The sequence below is a fragment of the Cyclopterus lumpus genome, chromosome 13 (genome assembly GCF_009769545.1).
Source record: "Cyclopterus lumpus isolate fCycLum1 chromosome 13, fCycLum1.pri, whole genome shotgun sequence".
NCBI classification, from domain to species: Eukaryota; Metazoa; Chordata; class Actinopteri; order Perciformes; family Cyclopteridae; genus Cyclopterus; species Cyclopterus lumpus.
Genome location: NC_046978.1, coordinates 3411907 through 3429117, shown reverse-complemented (window position 1 = coordinate 3429117; position 17211 = coordinate 3411907). Strand labels below are relative to the sequence as shown.

Here is a 17211-nt window from a genome sequence, read left to right as displayed (position 1 = left end):
AGGAAAAAGACCACAAACAGCTCTGTGTGCAAGATGTGAAAATACATAATGCATGAAACATTTAAAAAATACTATTGCTATGTTCACTTACAGTACAAGTGCAAGTTTGAATATTTAAAGAATGATATACAGTAAATGCTCATGGCAGTTATTGAGGCACAACCAATCTCACAGATTAAAATCAGTTAACTTGTTATTGGCATAACTACTCAGTTGTGAAATGTCTTTGAAATCCAAATAAAATTTGACCATTACTTTTGATGCTTGTAATTATTAAATCTGGCTTTTGCAAGTTGAATCTGCAAGCAGATATTCTGAATATTATGTATGTGATATTGCCTGATTGATAAATATAATAAATGTTGTCTTCTTCTCAAAATTCAAACTAGTTAAGAGGAAAATATGCACTAAAGAACAATCAGGTCTTCACCAGCAAATACAGCAGATCATGTCTCCTGGAAGACTAAGATTCTTCATAGACATATTTGAGGGATGGGTAGGAACAGCCAAATTCTTATCCACCCTGCACAGACAGATTGCCAGAACAGAAGCCCCACTTAGTTTGGGTCAACTCAGCTAAATGGTGTAAAAGAATGTTATGAGAAACTTTTAAAGACGTATACACTGAAGGCCGTGTCGCATGTTCATCAATCAAATGAGTCGTGTGACGCACCCTAAGGCATTTTAACACACCACACACACACACACACAGGGCTCTTGGCTTTAATCATTCACTCAGAACGAAAAGGACTCTCAGTGACTCATGAATCCTCCAAACAGCAGGCACATTAATCCATAAACTCAACATGCAGCAGGCTTTATAATGCCACGAAAGAACCACTCATTTGTATTTAATAGAGAAAGTAATAAATATGCATGGTATTATGCAGCCATTATTTTGCAATACATTTAAATATACAATACATATTTTTGCTACACCATTTTTAAAGAACCAGCTAACAATCCTGTCTGGAGTAATTCTGCAGATGCACAATGCACAATGGTATTGTTAAGGATCTTTCCAACCCCTCCCACACCAAAGTGTGTTTCACTCTTTCTTCATAAATATGCACGCTTATTTAATCCTGTTTGCTTGCATTAGCGGTCACCAGTTACCAAGGCTTTGTTTTATTAATGAGGAGTCTGACCGTACTAACGTTGTATTAAGAAGAGACGTTTCTAAAACTAGTCCTGTTGCCACGACCTTGGGCTGGGTGAATGGCTCTATTCCCGCCATGTTGGCTGCACACAGTAACTCTCATAAAGTAGAGAGGACTGGCCTGCAGCTCCAAATAGAAATAGCTGCTAGAAACTAGACTCTGAGGAATTACAGGAGTTTCAGGTGTGAATGGATCGAGATAGCAGATTAGTAAACCAGATGTAGTTGATCAGCGTCAAATTACATGTTTAATATTTAATGTTCATGGGAAATGAATCTGAGCATCCACAACTTTCATGGATATTGTCAGTGCTGAAATATAAAAAGTAAATTGATTGATTAGTTTAAAAGCTTGATGGAAAATGAAATTGCAACCATTTTGATATACAAGTCTGTTATCAAACAAAATGTCAAACACATACACTTTCTCAAAATTAGGACATCAAAGACAAATCATTGGATGCGACCCCAAAACATTGTGCCTCTGCATGAGGCCTGTGTGGAGTTCAGGTGATGCTTTAACTGCGGTGTGCAGGGACAATGAGATGGACAGTGGCAGCTGCAGCAACCAAATTGCACATTCCCACGATGCCTGCGAGAAAACAAGGTCAACTTGTCATAGTGACCTGCCAGACACTTTCCCTAACACACACACACACACACTCACTAATCCCCAGGGCGCTGGAGCCGAATACTGGCAGTATCCACTCAACATGCCATCAGAATTAACGATTTCCAAAAGGCGGAGCAGACGAAGGCTACAAAGAATGTAAATACAGAAAAGAGGAGAGTGGACCACACAACAGGGAAGATAGGGAGGGAGCGACACCGCTCTCTGATTTCTCCTGCTGATCCAACGCTATATTCCATTTCAACAGACCACCTGTTGTACAGATCAGACCTGGCTCGGTTCTCAGCATGCCAGACTCCAGGGCATCTTTCAGGGGGGCTCTGCTGAATCCCAACTGTTACAACAGCGTGGTAGATAAGTTGTGGATGGGTCTCTTACAAAGGTAGTTGTGTTTGCTTTCTCTCACAGCATTTCCAGAAACAGTCTCCCTGTTACTCTGGATAATCCACAGAACACATGGTCCCTCTGAAAACGGATGATCAATAACGTCAGCAGAAAGTAACTTCCAATGAAAACGGTTCACAAATCCAATGTCATCCACATCCATTGTATTGGCATGGAGGATTCATTTAAATTTAAGAGACACATCTCTTATAAATAAATAAAGTCAAAACTGCCTGGCTGGGTCGGGGTAAGTGAGAGAAGTATCTATTCTGCTCTGTTGCAGCAATAATATGAATGTTATTAGTTACACCTGTTTTCAACAAGTCAAAACATCTTCAGTGACAAACGTCTATTCAACTTGACAATTTGGGCACTTAATGCCATTTCCCACTTTAGCTGTTTAATAAAGACCTCAGATAATGAAGACTCTTGGACTTCAGGATGAATGCTGGACGAGCATCAAGATGCTTTGTGAGGGGTCGGGCTTGGTATCTTTGGTCTTCTCTCAGCAGAGAGTTCACTCTCAAACTAAATGACTTCTGACTTCATGTGGGATGCGGTCATCTTCCCATGTCTAAAGCCATGACTCCCATAATATTAAAAAAACAGAGTTAAATTACTCTCACAATCTCACACATCTATGCCTACTTGCATTTGTATTCCCGTGTGTGTTTGTGTGTGTGTGTGTGTGAGTGTGTGTTTGTGTGTGTGAGTGAGTGAATCTCAGTGGACCATTTCCTCCTGCCTGCTCCCATACTGGTACAAACGCCCCCTCCTTCCTCTTTCCCACGTCCCAGACGACAAAATGGTCTCCATATCAGAAACGCTGTGAGCAGGCAGAAGAAAAATAACACAAGCTGCTTTGGAAGTTTGGGAAAGGCCAACAGGGACGGTATTTTTTATTTTTTTACAATGCTGATTGTGAACAGAGAGAGAGAGAGAGAGAGAGAGAGAGAGAGAGAGAGAGAGAGAGAGAGAGAGAGAGAGAGGTCCCATGACATGGCTTCACAAGTTTGAGATGTTGCTTGCTGCTGGCATATTATGGCTAAAGATAGATCGCAGATAAACACACACACACTGAAAGCTTTTTACCGATTGACTCATGGGATAAAGTACTCAGCAGCAGCTCTTTCCTTTTTTGGTGGACACTGCCAGTGGTAATATTATATATCACAACATATGTTACTGCTCTTTCATGACATGTATTTGCTAACTTTGTGTATGCATACAGGTGAGAGTGGGTGAAAATATGTGTTTGTTTGATACAGAAGTATCTGCACCACAATCGATATAACATATGCAAACTCGCATTTTCAAATAAAATCTCTGACAAAAATCTGTGCATTCCCAAGTATGTCATATACATATAAGTTAAAGATCCCATCAAATGAGCACTTTAATGTCATGGGAATTATTTCCTTCCTGGGAAAGGAAGCGGTGACCTAATAAGAAGGATGGATGGTGGAGATGGGAAGGATTCCCATGTTTACAAGAATTATCTTAGAGTGACAACTCAAGACGGTTGTATCATTACAGAGTGTGTCGAGTATGGGGTCAGATCAGTCTCAATAATTGCAAATGCACACAGAGAGATTTACAAATGCAAACACAAGATTTACAAATGCGCACAGAACAATTTACAAATATGTTCAATTTACAAATGCACACAGAGAGACTTACAAATGCAAACACAAAGATTTACAAATGCACACAGAGAGATTTACAAATATGTTAAATTTCCAAATGCACACAGAAGGATTTACAAATAAATTAGACTCACAAATGCACGCAGAACGACGTGTCTGTGTTTATTTATTTGTCAATCGCACTGCATTTGTTTGTGGATTCTTCACGTGTGTGGATTTATGAGACTCCCCTGCCGTGGCTAGATCGGCAAATGCGTTTTTTCAACATAGACCTAGCTGTAGCCAATCAGATGTCGCCCTCATTTTCAGCCAATCACATGAGCGCATCTCCCCCTCCCCTCCCCTCCCCACGGGGCTGCCAGCGTTACAGTTGCACAATTTGCAGAGGGATACACAATTAATGTACACCCCACCCCCCATTGTTGTAACGTTAAGTCATGACAACAAGGAAGTTGTTGTAAGTCATTGAAAGTTCGGTATAATCTTGTAAATCTTGTAGAAAATCTTGGCGCGGCACGAATGATGCGAATAGAGCGAAGCGAAAAGTTCGCCCGCTGTCATTCAGACGTCGTCGGTGAAAGTCACCGAGCTGTGTGAGCCCACGGGTGATGTATGTATAAATATATATATATCATATTAATGTTATGAACCCAAACACGAGGGCGTTAGATGTTCCGACGTTTATGTCTACAACAAGTATAAAGCAGAAATAGTGAATGACGGAAGTTATAACTGTTTCCACGGAGATAAGCCACGCCCCCTCTAAGGCGCAAATAAAGCGAATGACGCTCATGTGATTGGTTGAAAATGAGGGCGACATCTGATTGGCTACAGATAGGTCTGTTTTAAAAAAAACGCATTTGCCGATCTAGCCACCGCAGGGGAGTGTCATAAATCCACACACACACGTGAAGAATCCACAAACAAATGCAGTACGATTGACAAATAAATAAACACAGACACGTCGTTCTGCGTGCATTTGTGAGTGTAATTAATTTGTAAATCTCTCTGTGTGCATTTGTAAATTGAACATATTTGTAAATTGTTCTGTGCGCATTTGTAAATCTTGTGTTTGCATTTGTAAATCTCTCTGTGTGCATTTTCAATTATTGAGACTGATCTGACCCCATAGTTGAGTGCAACTTAAAAATACATTGACAATATAACCCATTACATTAATCAAGTATTGATATCATTTCATAGCTTTCATAACTTGTGAACCTCATTACAAAGTCCTCTAAAATCGTCACGCATGTTTGGATTGATTCCAAATATCTATATCTATCTGAGGTCCTGGGTGTGTGCAGCATGATGAAGCAAGCGATGCAGCAATGAAAACAATGGCCCCTTTTGACTGCATCAGATGTTTCTACTTGGAGAAGGTTGATTAAAATAAAATAACTGAAACCAAAATTACTTTTGACTGAATATATGGTGTGACCTAGAAAGAAAAAGATATTTGAGTAATCACCGTTTCATCAGAAGAGAAAGAACTAGATACACAAAAATAATTATAATATATAAAATAAAACTGATGTATTAGTAAACCTTTAAATATACTCCTATAACAGAAAACCCTTTAAATTCAGACATTAATAATCCTATACACATACACAAGGGCCAGAAAGGAGAGCAAAAATAAATGAACCGTTAACTACTAACAGCGACCTAGTGTAACTAAGAATGTGCAGCCACAGCAAACACATCCGTCTGCTCTGTGGAGTCAGCGGCACAGTGTCATGGCTGAGGCCTGACAGGTTGCATTAGGTTTAAAAGGATCCTAATGTGCATTAGATCAGCATGGAGCATTATTTCAGGAAAACAACATCCATTATTAAGCAGGGTGTTGAACTATCAGAGAATAGACAGAGATCCTGACAGGCCTCTTGTCTCCACTTGTGCCTGTGAAGCTCCCGGAGGACGACTTCAGATCCAAGGATCAGCTCAAGCTTTGTAGCCCTGGAGCTCAAACCTCTGGTAGTTCTCTTTCTAGCATCTACCTACAGTCGCACTGAGAGCTCAACACAATGCAACTTAAGAAAACACATGCATAGAGACAAACACATGCATAGAGACAAACACATGAAAAAAAAACGTTTTGACATTGTAGCCCTATCGGACTTAGTCGTTCTACTTCAACTGACCTCTAGCCACAGATGGGAAAGAGAATACAGGTTTATTAGTAATATAACTTTCACTTGACAGAAGCCCAGCAGCTAGCACTTCCCAGTAATTAGAGGGAGGGAAATCAATTCTTGCATTGCGATTCTCTCTTGAATGATTATGACTCGATGCAGAAAAACTCTCAACGTTATGATCGCCTGAAACAATTCCGTGACACTGGGCTTTCCCTTCTTAACCACTGCTCCTGAACGCAACAGACGTAATACACGTGCGTGTTGTTTACGTTCTAAGTTAAGCTGAATACTAGCAGGGTTTTGGTGACGGCCCCTACCCTACTCAGTCATTGAGACACTTTGGAACCGAGATACAACATTCATCTCAACGCGTTTAGACTCTACAACAAAACCAGAGCTCAAGTCACGGAGTCACTGAGGAAAGTGGGGAGGAGAGAAGTAAAACGCCACACGTGACATGCATTGCTACAGAATCTTGTGTCACCGTAACCGATTATCCTTTTATAATCGCATCGTTAGCCCTCTGAATCGGAATCGGTCCGTGAGGTGTAGAGAGATTCCCACCCCTAGCAATTAGCCACGATTCCTGGTAAACGAGCAGCGCTGGAGTCTCTTCTCTATCTACACGAAGAAGCTAAAGAAACCAGTGGGCAATGGGGCTCATTGGCAATACTTAGCAGAGGGACAGATAATAGTCTGTGTGTGTTTGACCTCAGAGGAGAGACGAAAGGGGAAAAGCACATAAATCGCCGCGTCAGAATGGAAAAAGAGACCAGAAAGCAACCTGCTGCAGCCAGCGATAGAGATGTTTATGGATTCTGCATTCCTCGACCACCACCATTGCTAATCAATGGTCTTCATTTACATCAACAAACATTTCCTAGGACTTCTACGTCATAGAATAAGTCTTTATTATCTAACACCAGTTTAAATCTCTACCTATCGTGTTTTGACCACCAATGGGGGAGAAAGTTTGAAGTTAACCTGCAGTTTCACACCACATTTTTGAAATACATGCCTGTTTTTTACTTCTCAATGCTATACCTGTTCTCATAAACACCGTAGATCATCAATCAATCACACAGCAAGGTTTTCACTAGTTAACTCCATGTGTTCAGCATGCCAATGTCTGGAAACCACATCTCTCACTCAATTCAAGCCCATATTCAGAGCCATATCTTCTTAGCATCTTATCAGTATCAGATACCAGCTACTGATGGCTTTGTAAAACATTTGTATTTTGTATTATGCTGCATTAATGTCTTAATGCTTTGCAGGATCACAGGTTTGCTTGCTGATCCTGCAGTTTTCTGGATGCTCTTTTTTAAAAGCTAGATTAAAATGATCACTAACCGAGACTTCTTAGTTTCTTTTAAAGTATCTTAGTGGCCTGAAACCTTGTCCCATGAATTTCTTCAAAGAAACTAAATATTAGCACTCACAGGTGAAGCATTTTCTTATTTGTTATGGAAAAAAATAAATAGACATTACAGTTAAGAAGCCATCACCAGCCTCAGTCTCTCTTGATTAACCTACAGTATGTTTACATATTTTTTCACCCTTTTCAAGGCCAACATCTTTTAAAAAATGACAAACTACCATTAAACATATCAGGAGTAAATATTCTTTCAGAGTTTATAGTTAAATCTCCCTATGTCATGTGTAGGTATGTTTTGTGTTTGCATGTCTGCCTGTGCAGTTACTTAAAAATATATCATCTCATCCAAATAGAATTTGGCTCATATAATCTCACCATATTGTATTCCTAAAATAGTGTGGAGCAAACCACGTCAGCTCATACTCATCTACGAAAACAGATCTGGAGAGGAGGCCAACAGTAGAGACACTGTGTGTACAACCAATTGCATTAAAGGCATTAGACCAGCTGTTTTCAGAAAGATGCATGCACAACTTTAAACATGTGATTTGTTGGTGTTTTAATCGATTTCCTTGTGATATTGGAGTTTACAACATTAGTGAAGTTAATGACTTTCATAATACACATGTGGCCTATATATCACACAGCCTTGATCCCATCGGACAGAGTGAATGGTGTCGATTTCTATATTTTGGTAAAACTCCACACCCTTGCAACGCTTAAGAATGATCACTATTTCTTAAGGCCAAACCACCATGTAGAAACCATCGTTTTGACATCGGAGTCACTGTGACTGACAAAAGGGAACAGCTGGCTCTTCTGGGGGCCACAAAACAACTATTGAAACAAAGTGAGAAGAAAAAAGGATTTTGGAGACAAAAATGCAAGATCTCAACCAACAAGTTTTGTCAGACGCAGTAAATAGTGTGCTCTTAATGTAAAAAGGCAAAAGAAAAGTTTAGATAGGCCTAAAGCATTTCTTTTGTAATGATTACATCAGCCCTTGACCCAACACTAGCACCCATGTTCCTTGCACCTCTCCACGACATTTTACATAATCTCAGAAGTCTACTCAGTGACCTGCTAAGTATGTTGATGTTTTTGGCTGATGAGAGTTTTCTCAATTTGTCTAAAGAAGAAGAACCCGCTGGAGGTTTAGAGTTTATTTCAGGGGTGATACAACATTGTAGAGTTCGGTTTGGTTTGTTGTTTCAACCGTGACCCAAGTTTAACTAGCAAGCTATCCCAGAGTCGAGCCATTTGTTGTTACTGCAGCAACCTCATGCACTGAGCTCAAGTACACAGAAGTCTAGCAGATAATCTGGAAGAATAAAAGAGCAACAATTCATATTAAATTCACAAGATGATAAGTGATAAGCACTTCTTGTCCAATACAATAATTGTAGCTCCATCCATATCTGCTCCTCATTTCATATTCATGTGTAGCATCAAAAGGGTTGGTCCACGAGAGCAGTTTGAGGTTAAGTGCCTTGCTCAAACAGGACCTGACAGTCTGATAAGGTCAGACTCGGCATATGAGCTTTCTTCTTCTTGCCTGCTTTGAAAAAAAAAAACACTCTAAATGACCTTTAAATGGCTTCCAAATGGGGGGAATCACATAAACAGTCCTGTAATGCGTCTGTGCTATGAATGTCAGAGAGAAGGCCTGTATCCTGCTTGCCTTCAGAGGGTTCCCACCTGCAAAACACTGAACTGAGCAACCGTAGACGCAACAAAACCCTTCATCCTGTTTGTATGTTCATTCATTTTGATTCAAGTGGCTTTCAAAGCACCACATTGACCTCTTAACTTCTCACAAAGCTGTAAAAGAAAAACAGGAAAGTTGGGTTTTCTTTGGTGAATTTTACGATGTTCCTGCTTTCCTCGAGTTAGACAGAAAAGACAGGCTTTGAATATGATTTATGTCCCCGTTTGCCGAAGGTTTAATGGTGAGCTTGTCCCCATTTGGCTCAATTTCTGGTTGTTTAAGAGATCAGGTAGCAGCTCCTGTCACAGCCAATACCTCTCTCAGTGCTGAGGCTTTTATTCTTAGTGCTCATTAGGCTTGTCTTACCGGTTTTCTCTGGGACTCACAACCTTTTTTTAGAAAAATGGTATGTATATAAATGAATCTGCCACGAACTATGGCTGAGGCCATGTATACTGTATAAAGTAGTCGGGCTGACCCATAGTCGCCCCGACTACGGGTCAGTGGTTAGCATGCCCGTCTTTCAATCAAGGGGTTAGCAGTTCAATCCCCGCCCTAGTCAATGTGTCCTTGAGCAAGACACTTAACCCTGCATTGCTCCTCGTAGCTGTGTCTACAGTGTATAATGTAAAGTGTCTTTGAGTATCTTGAAAAGCGCTATATAAATTAAATGGATTATTATTATTATTAAAGGACATAAATAGATAGAGCGAGACATTTGATCAAATCTAATTTAATCTACATTAATGAAATCATATAAACATTTATATCGTGACCACAGAGAATGGGCATGAAGAACATACTGCAGAAGCTTAATCACTGATCAGCGTCCTACAGTTTGTCACCAGCAGTAAAACAGTCACCCTGCTTTACACAGAAATAACATGTGACAAAAGGTCATTCTTATGAGCTTGTGTGTGAGTGTGTGCGTTTGTACCAGGTGTACGCAGCTGTCCTTCTAAACAAGGAACTTCAAAGGCCGTGAGAGGAGTAAGTGGTAACAGTCACAGGAGATGCTGTGCTCGCTAAAGGTGATCTTTAAACGGTCTAATATGAACCGATTTAGCCTGCAGTCAATGCGAGAGCAATACATCAGAGTGCAATGTGCAATGTGTGTTGAGGCCCCTCCAATATGACGTGCAGATGAAATGCCTCATTGCACATCTGCAGACAAGGCGGATATTGAGGCTATTAAGGCTTTCAGTTGGCCATCACTGGTGTGGTGTTTCCTATAAAACCAAATTGGGCAAAATCTGTGTTTCTGAAAGCCGTTTGCAATAGCAAAGTCACTTTCATTACAGATGTTTGCCTATTTCAAGTCAACGTGTAAAACAAAGAATATTTATCTTTGGGACAAAGGCAGATTTTCCCCTGTTCTGATAACAGACGACTGAACAAGGCAGAATATGAACTTCCTTCCTTCCTTTTGCACAGTAAACAAGTGTTAGACCACACGCTTTGGACACAAAAAAGTGTTGATATTAAGATATCATTCAACAAGGCGTGGCTGCAGATTGCTTCTTTGCTAGAGCTACGTTGTACAAACAATCATTTGCTGCTACTCTGACTGCACACAAAATGGTCCTGATGACAACAGCACCATGTCCTGGGAGCTTTCTCCACCAGGAACAGCCCCCCACCCTCTCCCTCACTTGTTTGCTATATTGACCCAGGTAATGGTGATAATGGATGTTATTCTCAACAAAAGGAAGATCAAACAGTAAAAGGAAACCCAGTGCTTCTACAATTGGTGCTCCCAAGTGCAAAGCCTCAACCCATTATATGGTTCAGCAGGCAGACGCCACATGAAAATGCTGTTTCATTAAAAAGCTATTAAAAAAAACACACCTGAAAACAAAGGCAGCTTTTCTTTAGCTTTCATCGTCATTGTGCTTGAAACTAAACAGTGCTAAAAATGATGCAACGGTATAGAATACTGCATGGAAGACATTTGTGTTGGCCAACTCCAAACTGAGCATCGCACTGGTTCCCTATAAAAAAAAGTAAATGGGATTTCTCTATTGGATTTTGGATTATTGCAGAAAATAAACTCTGGCAAACAAAAGTTGCTGCATTGTTACCAACAACCACATCGCTGCCAATATCTACTATAAGGTTACGGCATCACTATAGTAATGAACACACAGTGGGATTTTAAAGCCAGCCTACAAAGGTTTTGCAGAGCAGCAACAGCTGTGGCCATGAGGGGTGATTACTGTGTGGATTACTTGATAATGGCACACTAAATTTCACTTGATGTCATCATTGGCCAAACCAACAGAGCAGGTCAAATCAGACCAGAAGCAAGAACAATGTCTTTTAGTGTTGTATAAAACCACAAAGATGTTAAAGTGACTGAGTGACACACAGTGATGTCAGTTACACAGCAACATCTAGTCGCCACTGGCTGTACCGAGTCCGACTAAATAACAATTGAAGATACGTACGATCGTTTTTGAGATTGTACAAGATGATGCTTTTTCTTTATTCAGACATTCGGCTCCATTTTCATACTCACGGTCTACAGTTACTTAAGTAAAGTATTACTTTAACCTTTTAATGCTGAAACAAAGACAGATCACAACGCCAATGTGGACCAGTTCACACCAACAAGATTGTTTGGTTTGTCAGGGTTTTGATGGGAGGTCCATTATCCTTTAAACAGTCAAAATCAGGCAAAGATACTCAAAACCTCACCGCCATGTTAAAGAGCAATATATGCATTGCATTTCCGCTTTTTTCCCAGATCTATTTTTATGGCACAAGACTGACATTCTCTAGCCTTTGTATTGTTTCCTTTCCAAGTTTCACTAAGGATCTGGATTATGTTTCACTAATCCTAACAACTGCAAATTCACCAAAACAATTTTAGACATCTCCATTGATTGATGTTGCACCGTCACGGCCCAGATCAAAAACAGCGTTGGACTGCTCCTTTTCTGCGCGGTGTGCTGGGAAGTCTGTTGCATGGGAACACATAAACAGAGCGCCTGAACAGCCCACGGCTGTATTTCAGGACAAAGATAAGACACCACATGCATGTGACGAACTTTCTCCACACAAGGATCTGGTTTGGAGGGCATGGTGATTACGTTATGATTTGATCATTTGGTTACTGAGGCGCATTGAAAATTATGTAATACTTGTGTCACAAATTCATGAATGTATCTCGTAACAGTCTGCTTGCAATGAATAAGTATATTTTGTAATTACTTTTTAATTAAAGAAATGTTACCATAGACATTAGGACCAACATCTGTGTCTGTTCATAATTCAAAGAAACCTCCAAACTCTATTTGTTGGTCATTTATAGATGGAAATGAACATTCCTCGCTGTGGATATGTGCTCGAAGAGAGGTCCGAAATGAGGGACTTCCATTTCAAACCCGATCCTCTGTCAGATTACTGGGCCTCGATTTTCTATGCTGCGGTCGAAACACAACAAGGGCATTTATTGTCTGTGACCAAATCCCTTCTTCTTTTGAGCACATGAAAACGAAGCATAGAGCCGCAGCCGCAGCACAAATGGATGACCTTTAAATAAGTGAGGTCTAATGTGGCTGCTCTTTGGCCCGGCTTGATTAGCTGATGTCACAGGAAGTGAATAGCATCCTTATCGAGGGTCACCATTGCAGTCTAACAGCATGTTTGTCTTTCCTCTGATGTCATAGGGGACTGAAGACAGAGATCTGGCACAGACATAATCTCACTAATTTGTGCAGCATATGCATAGTCATACGCATATATCCAAACAGTGTCTTTGCAGATCCAGCAGAGCTGAGTGGTTGTCAGCCAACATCAGCAAATCTTTGAGCTGATAACCAATAAAGATTTTAAGTGAGAGAAAAACTGACCATAAAGTGAAGAGAACAGCAGTAGTTTGAGCTGAAATGTCAATTAATAGATTATTAATTATAAACAAAAAGTGATTCTGCAACCATTTTCATCATTGTTTAGTTTACAGATCCTACAGGATTCGGAGCATCTATATTGCCTCTCAATATGGCAACGGCAAAAGTGCTGGTACTGTAATACAATGAATGTCAGGGTAGATATGGATTGGAGGTGAAAGGCAGCAGCACAAGGCCTGAAGAAAACCAGAGGCGGAGAACAGGAAGTGGACTTGATGAGAGCAGATAGTTGTAAGAGATCATGGACAATGGTCAGGCTGAAAAGAGGAGATCAGCACAATACAGGGACGAGGCGGGGAAAGGTTCATGTGGTCGAGAACAAACAGGGATAAGGAAAGGTAAAGACGTGGGTAGAGTGGGAGGTCAAGAAAGGAGGGAAGTGCCTGAGGAAGAGGAAGGGTTGGGGGGGGGAAGCACACATTGACCTGTCTTGTTGAAACAAACAAGTAAATGCACACCAACACAAACGTAAAAGCCCTTTAAAAGGAAACAGTTATGTGGATAGCTGAAGTGGCGTGCCCTTCTCATCCACATACCACCACATATAAATCTCCACTCACACGCTCTCTTCTAAAAATAAACATTAATCTGCACATCAGAAGTTGCCATCCAACACATCTATTATAGCCTCACAGAGCTGATTTAAAGAAGTAAATATGATTAACAATAACAAAGATGATAAAATGCACAGGTTAACTTTCTTTTTTCTTTTTTGTCTTCACATTCTAAACCTGTGGCGTGAGAGCTGGATCTCACTCTGGGAATGTGTTTGCCCCGTGTGTCTCTGTGTGTGATAGAAACATAGTTTGCTGCCCGGGCAGCACTGAGCCACTTGATCACTGCTGGGAACAGACGAGAGCTGACAGAAAGCAGACGGAGAGCTCCCTGGCTACAACCGGACCTCTGTAGATGTCGCTGGCTAAAAATACATGCAGCGAACTCACCATAACCAGCTTCATATGCCATGGAAATTAGCAAAGTATGACATTTAAATTGGAATGTTTTACATAATAATAATAATAATAATAATAATAATAATAATAGGTGTCCAACGGTCTTGACATGTTCACAGCATGTACAACAAAGCAATACACGTCTTTCAATCATTTGCAATTATGAGTTTACATTCCTCCAGTCGTATCCATCACATAACCTGCAAACACCCACACTACTAAGGAAATGCAATCAAATTAAGAAAGAAAGCATTATAAAAATGACACGTCCACTTCAAAACTACCTAATATTGTATAATAATGCATTCAGTGTCACTAAGCCACAGCCTTTTATAATATTTGAGATGAATAAAAGTATCTTCCCTCTGAAATCTACTTGCTGTGAGAACTTTCAAAATATATGGGCGAGAAAGATTATTTTAGCACATACACCCAGGTTACAACAACATAGCTGGAAGGTTTACTGCCTTTTCTGGGGGGTCGATTTTAATGTAAGCAATAGAGGGCTGCACAGTATCACCATCAGTGTACACAACAGGGCCTGGTTCACCTGTGGGACACGGTGGCACACGAGCCCGCTGCCAGGAGGAAAAGTTTCTCTGCAGGCAACAGTTGACCTTGGACCTCTTTAACTGCCAACAATTAGTTGCAAGACATCAGCAGATGATGCTCGTGCAAGATTTTTTTTTTAAAAACAAAAAAAAACACACTATGAAATCACACTCATCGCAGTTGTATAATGACAAACTTGTCTCGGGTTGTCGTACCCACGGTGTGCCGGTGTTGAAACGGAAGCAACAGCGCAAACACTCGTGTGGTCGACGAGCCTGTCAACGCGTCTCGCGAGCACTCACCTCCCCAGGTGTGAAAGAGGGCCAGAAGTCCGACGAGCAGACAGGCAGCGTTCCGTGTAGCCATGGTTGTCGGTCGGCACTGCGAGCTGTCCGTGCTGGGGCGTGTATGGAGTCTGACAGGGACCGGGTCCTCCTGGAGAACTGTGTGAAAGGAGCGGCGGTGCAGCGCGCGGGGAGGCAGATGATACAGGAGGGGCGCAGACTGGAGGTCCTACCGCTGTAAAAAATGTCCGTCTGTCCGACTCATTCACGCGCGCGGTAGCTCTGGAAATGACTTTGTTTCTCACGACACGTTATTTGCTTTCAACAACTCGGTCTCTGTTATTTAGTTGTCGCATTCATTAATTAAATAAAGACTAACAAGAGTTCGGAGCCCGGGTTCAAATGAATGACTGAGGTGGATATTTTGTGCAGTGTGCAAAAAAAAAAAGAAAGGAGGAACTCGAGTGAGAGCAGCGAGAGGGCGGAGGTCTGGATACAGTATGAAGTTGTGGTTTACAGCTTCTCCTACAAGACTCCAACATGATATATCTCCCCACCAGGAGTAATATAACTTGTGTTTTGTCAATACTAACCACGAGTGTTAAAAACTAGCTGTTGTTTTTTTTATTTTAAAAGTTGTCACTTACCTTTTGCATAATGGGGCTCCACCTTTCAGCATGCAGGACATAGCTTATAGGCCTTCTTCAACACGTGTGTGTGCTTGGTGACATCTGTGTCATGATTTCATGATGATATCAGGACTGCTGTTTGCAACGGCGTGCTGGGCAGGATCAACATGAGACAGGGTTTGACCTGTTGTGGAGCTGAGGCTGGAGGATGAGGAGTAAAGTGAACTCCATCCCCAACCAAACATATACACTTGCTTCCTGGTGAACTAGTCCGAAGCCTCTTCGGCCGCAAACTCATTACCCGTCACATATTACATGCATCTGCATGGTCCAAATAGTGAATACACATTTAGATGATTGAGAAGTGTTTTTTTCTTATTCACTAGCATGTTAAGATACAGCTCCTGAAGTTGTTTTAGTTTTAAACAGCAAGACAAGGATCTCAATCAGCATCTTACTTAATAATATTTAGTTATTTTTAAATAAGTGATTTGTTTATTTTGTTGTATTTCTTTCTCCTTGCTTTACTCACTGATGGGAAGTGTTGGGCTAAACTGGATAAGGGTGATGTCATACATATTTACGTGCACACATCAAACTTTAGGTGCATCTAAATGTGATGAAAGCTTTAGAGTTGTTTTGGAGTATGTTAATCAATAATACCTTCCTCTGTGTTGTACTTGATTATTTAGTCATGAATATAATGGTGAACTTAAGATTTGACACAAAATTGTCAGAGACAAATCTGCTCAACATTACCACATATCAGTATGCTCTACTCTAACTGAATGTTGTTCTCCATCAATAACTGTTTCAAAGACAATACTTATCTACACCAAGCCCCTTATAAAACCTGTGAATATGACTCCCTCTTGGTAGTAGATGCCAGGCTTAATATGGACAAAATATGGGAGTTGAATCTGACTAACTCCCTAAACAAACCATGTAACAACATGGTGCCTGCCAGAGGACATCATATCATTTACATGAAGCACTTTGGTAGCACCACTCAACCCTAAACGTGGTTTTGACTATCAGGGTTTGGATAACTGCAGCTAATGCCAAACTGTAAGACGGTAATGAAAACAAATTCTCCAGAGTGCCAGAGGGCCACCGGAAAATGACACAAGACACTGTGCTGTTGACACTCTGGTCAGAGACCAAGTGGTTTTGCCTTGCTAAGTATACGTAGAAGTCAACATCATATTTTTTTAAGTCTGCTGCTTAAGACTGCCACAGAGTGGAGAGTAGCTCAGTACACATATACAAAGGTAAGGCTTTACCAAACAGAATAGACACAATTTAAACACACACAAAAACCAAAGACACTACAAACGGGAAAAAAAGTGTCTTTAATTAGTCTTTGATGATTTCGAAATGTTAATGAACTGAGCTGGTCAAACACATGTTTTGAGGGTAGTTAGTCCGAAAAATACTCCAGCCCATAATTGCCTGTGCAGAAGACCTAAGAGGCCAATATGTGTTACAAACGAAACACTTCCCCAAACTCTGCACAGGCGGTGATAAAACCTCAAACTGTCGGCACAGTTAAAACAATCGTTTAATCTCAGTATTTATTTGATCCTGTGTGAATTATCACAGCCTGTGCAGCTGGACGCGGATCAAAGAAGGGAGGGCCGTGTCATGTACACTGATCTCTGTACCCTTTACTGCTGGAACACGCCACCGTGGGCCATCTGATCTGACTGTTCTTGCCAAGTGGATTGCCTGGGAGTGCAGGGCAGAGGAAGGAGCCGGCAATGATACCAAAGTCAGGATGAGAAAGAGTCCAGTGGACACGAGGTCTGCTTCTTACAGCAGCGCTCAAACAGCTGGAC

General features: G+C 41.0%; 1 protein-coding gene across 4 annotated transcripts in view; it reads right to left on the bottom strand.

The window, feature by feature from the left end:
* Positions 1–15444, bottom strand: part of mcamb (melanoma cell adhesion molecule b) — a 31018-nt gene extending 15574 nt beyond the window's left edge. For 3 of the 4 annotated variants that reach the window (XM_034549100.1, XM_034549102.1, XM_034549103.1), the window contains exon 1: positions 14763–15150. In XM_034549100.1, the coding sequence (XP_034404991.1) occupies positions 14763–14826 (64 nt within the window). In that variant the 5' untranslated portion in view covers positions 14827–15150. Of the gene's footprint in view, positions 1–14762; positions 15151–15391 lie in introns of those variants that run through there. The other variant, XM_034549101.1, reaches the window with a different exon arrangement.
* Positions 15445–17211: the final 1767 nt, after the last annotated feature.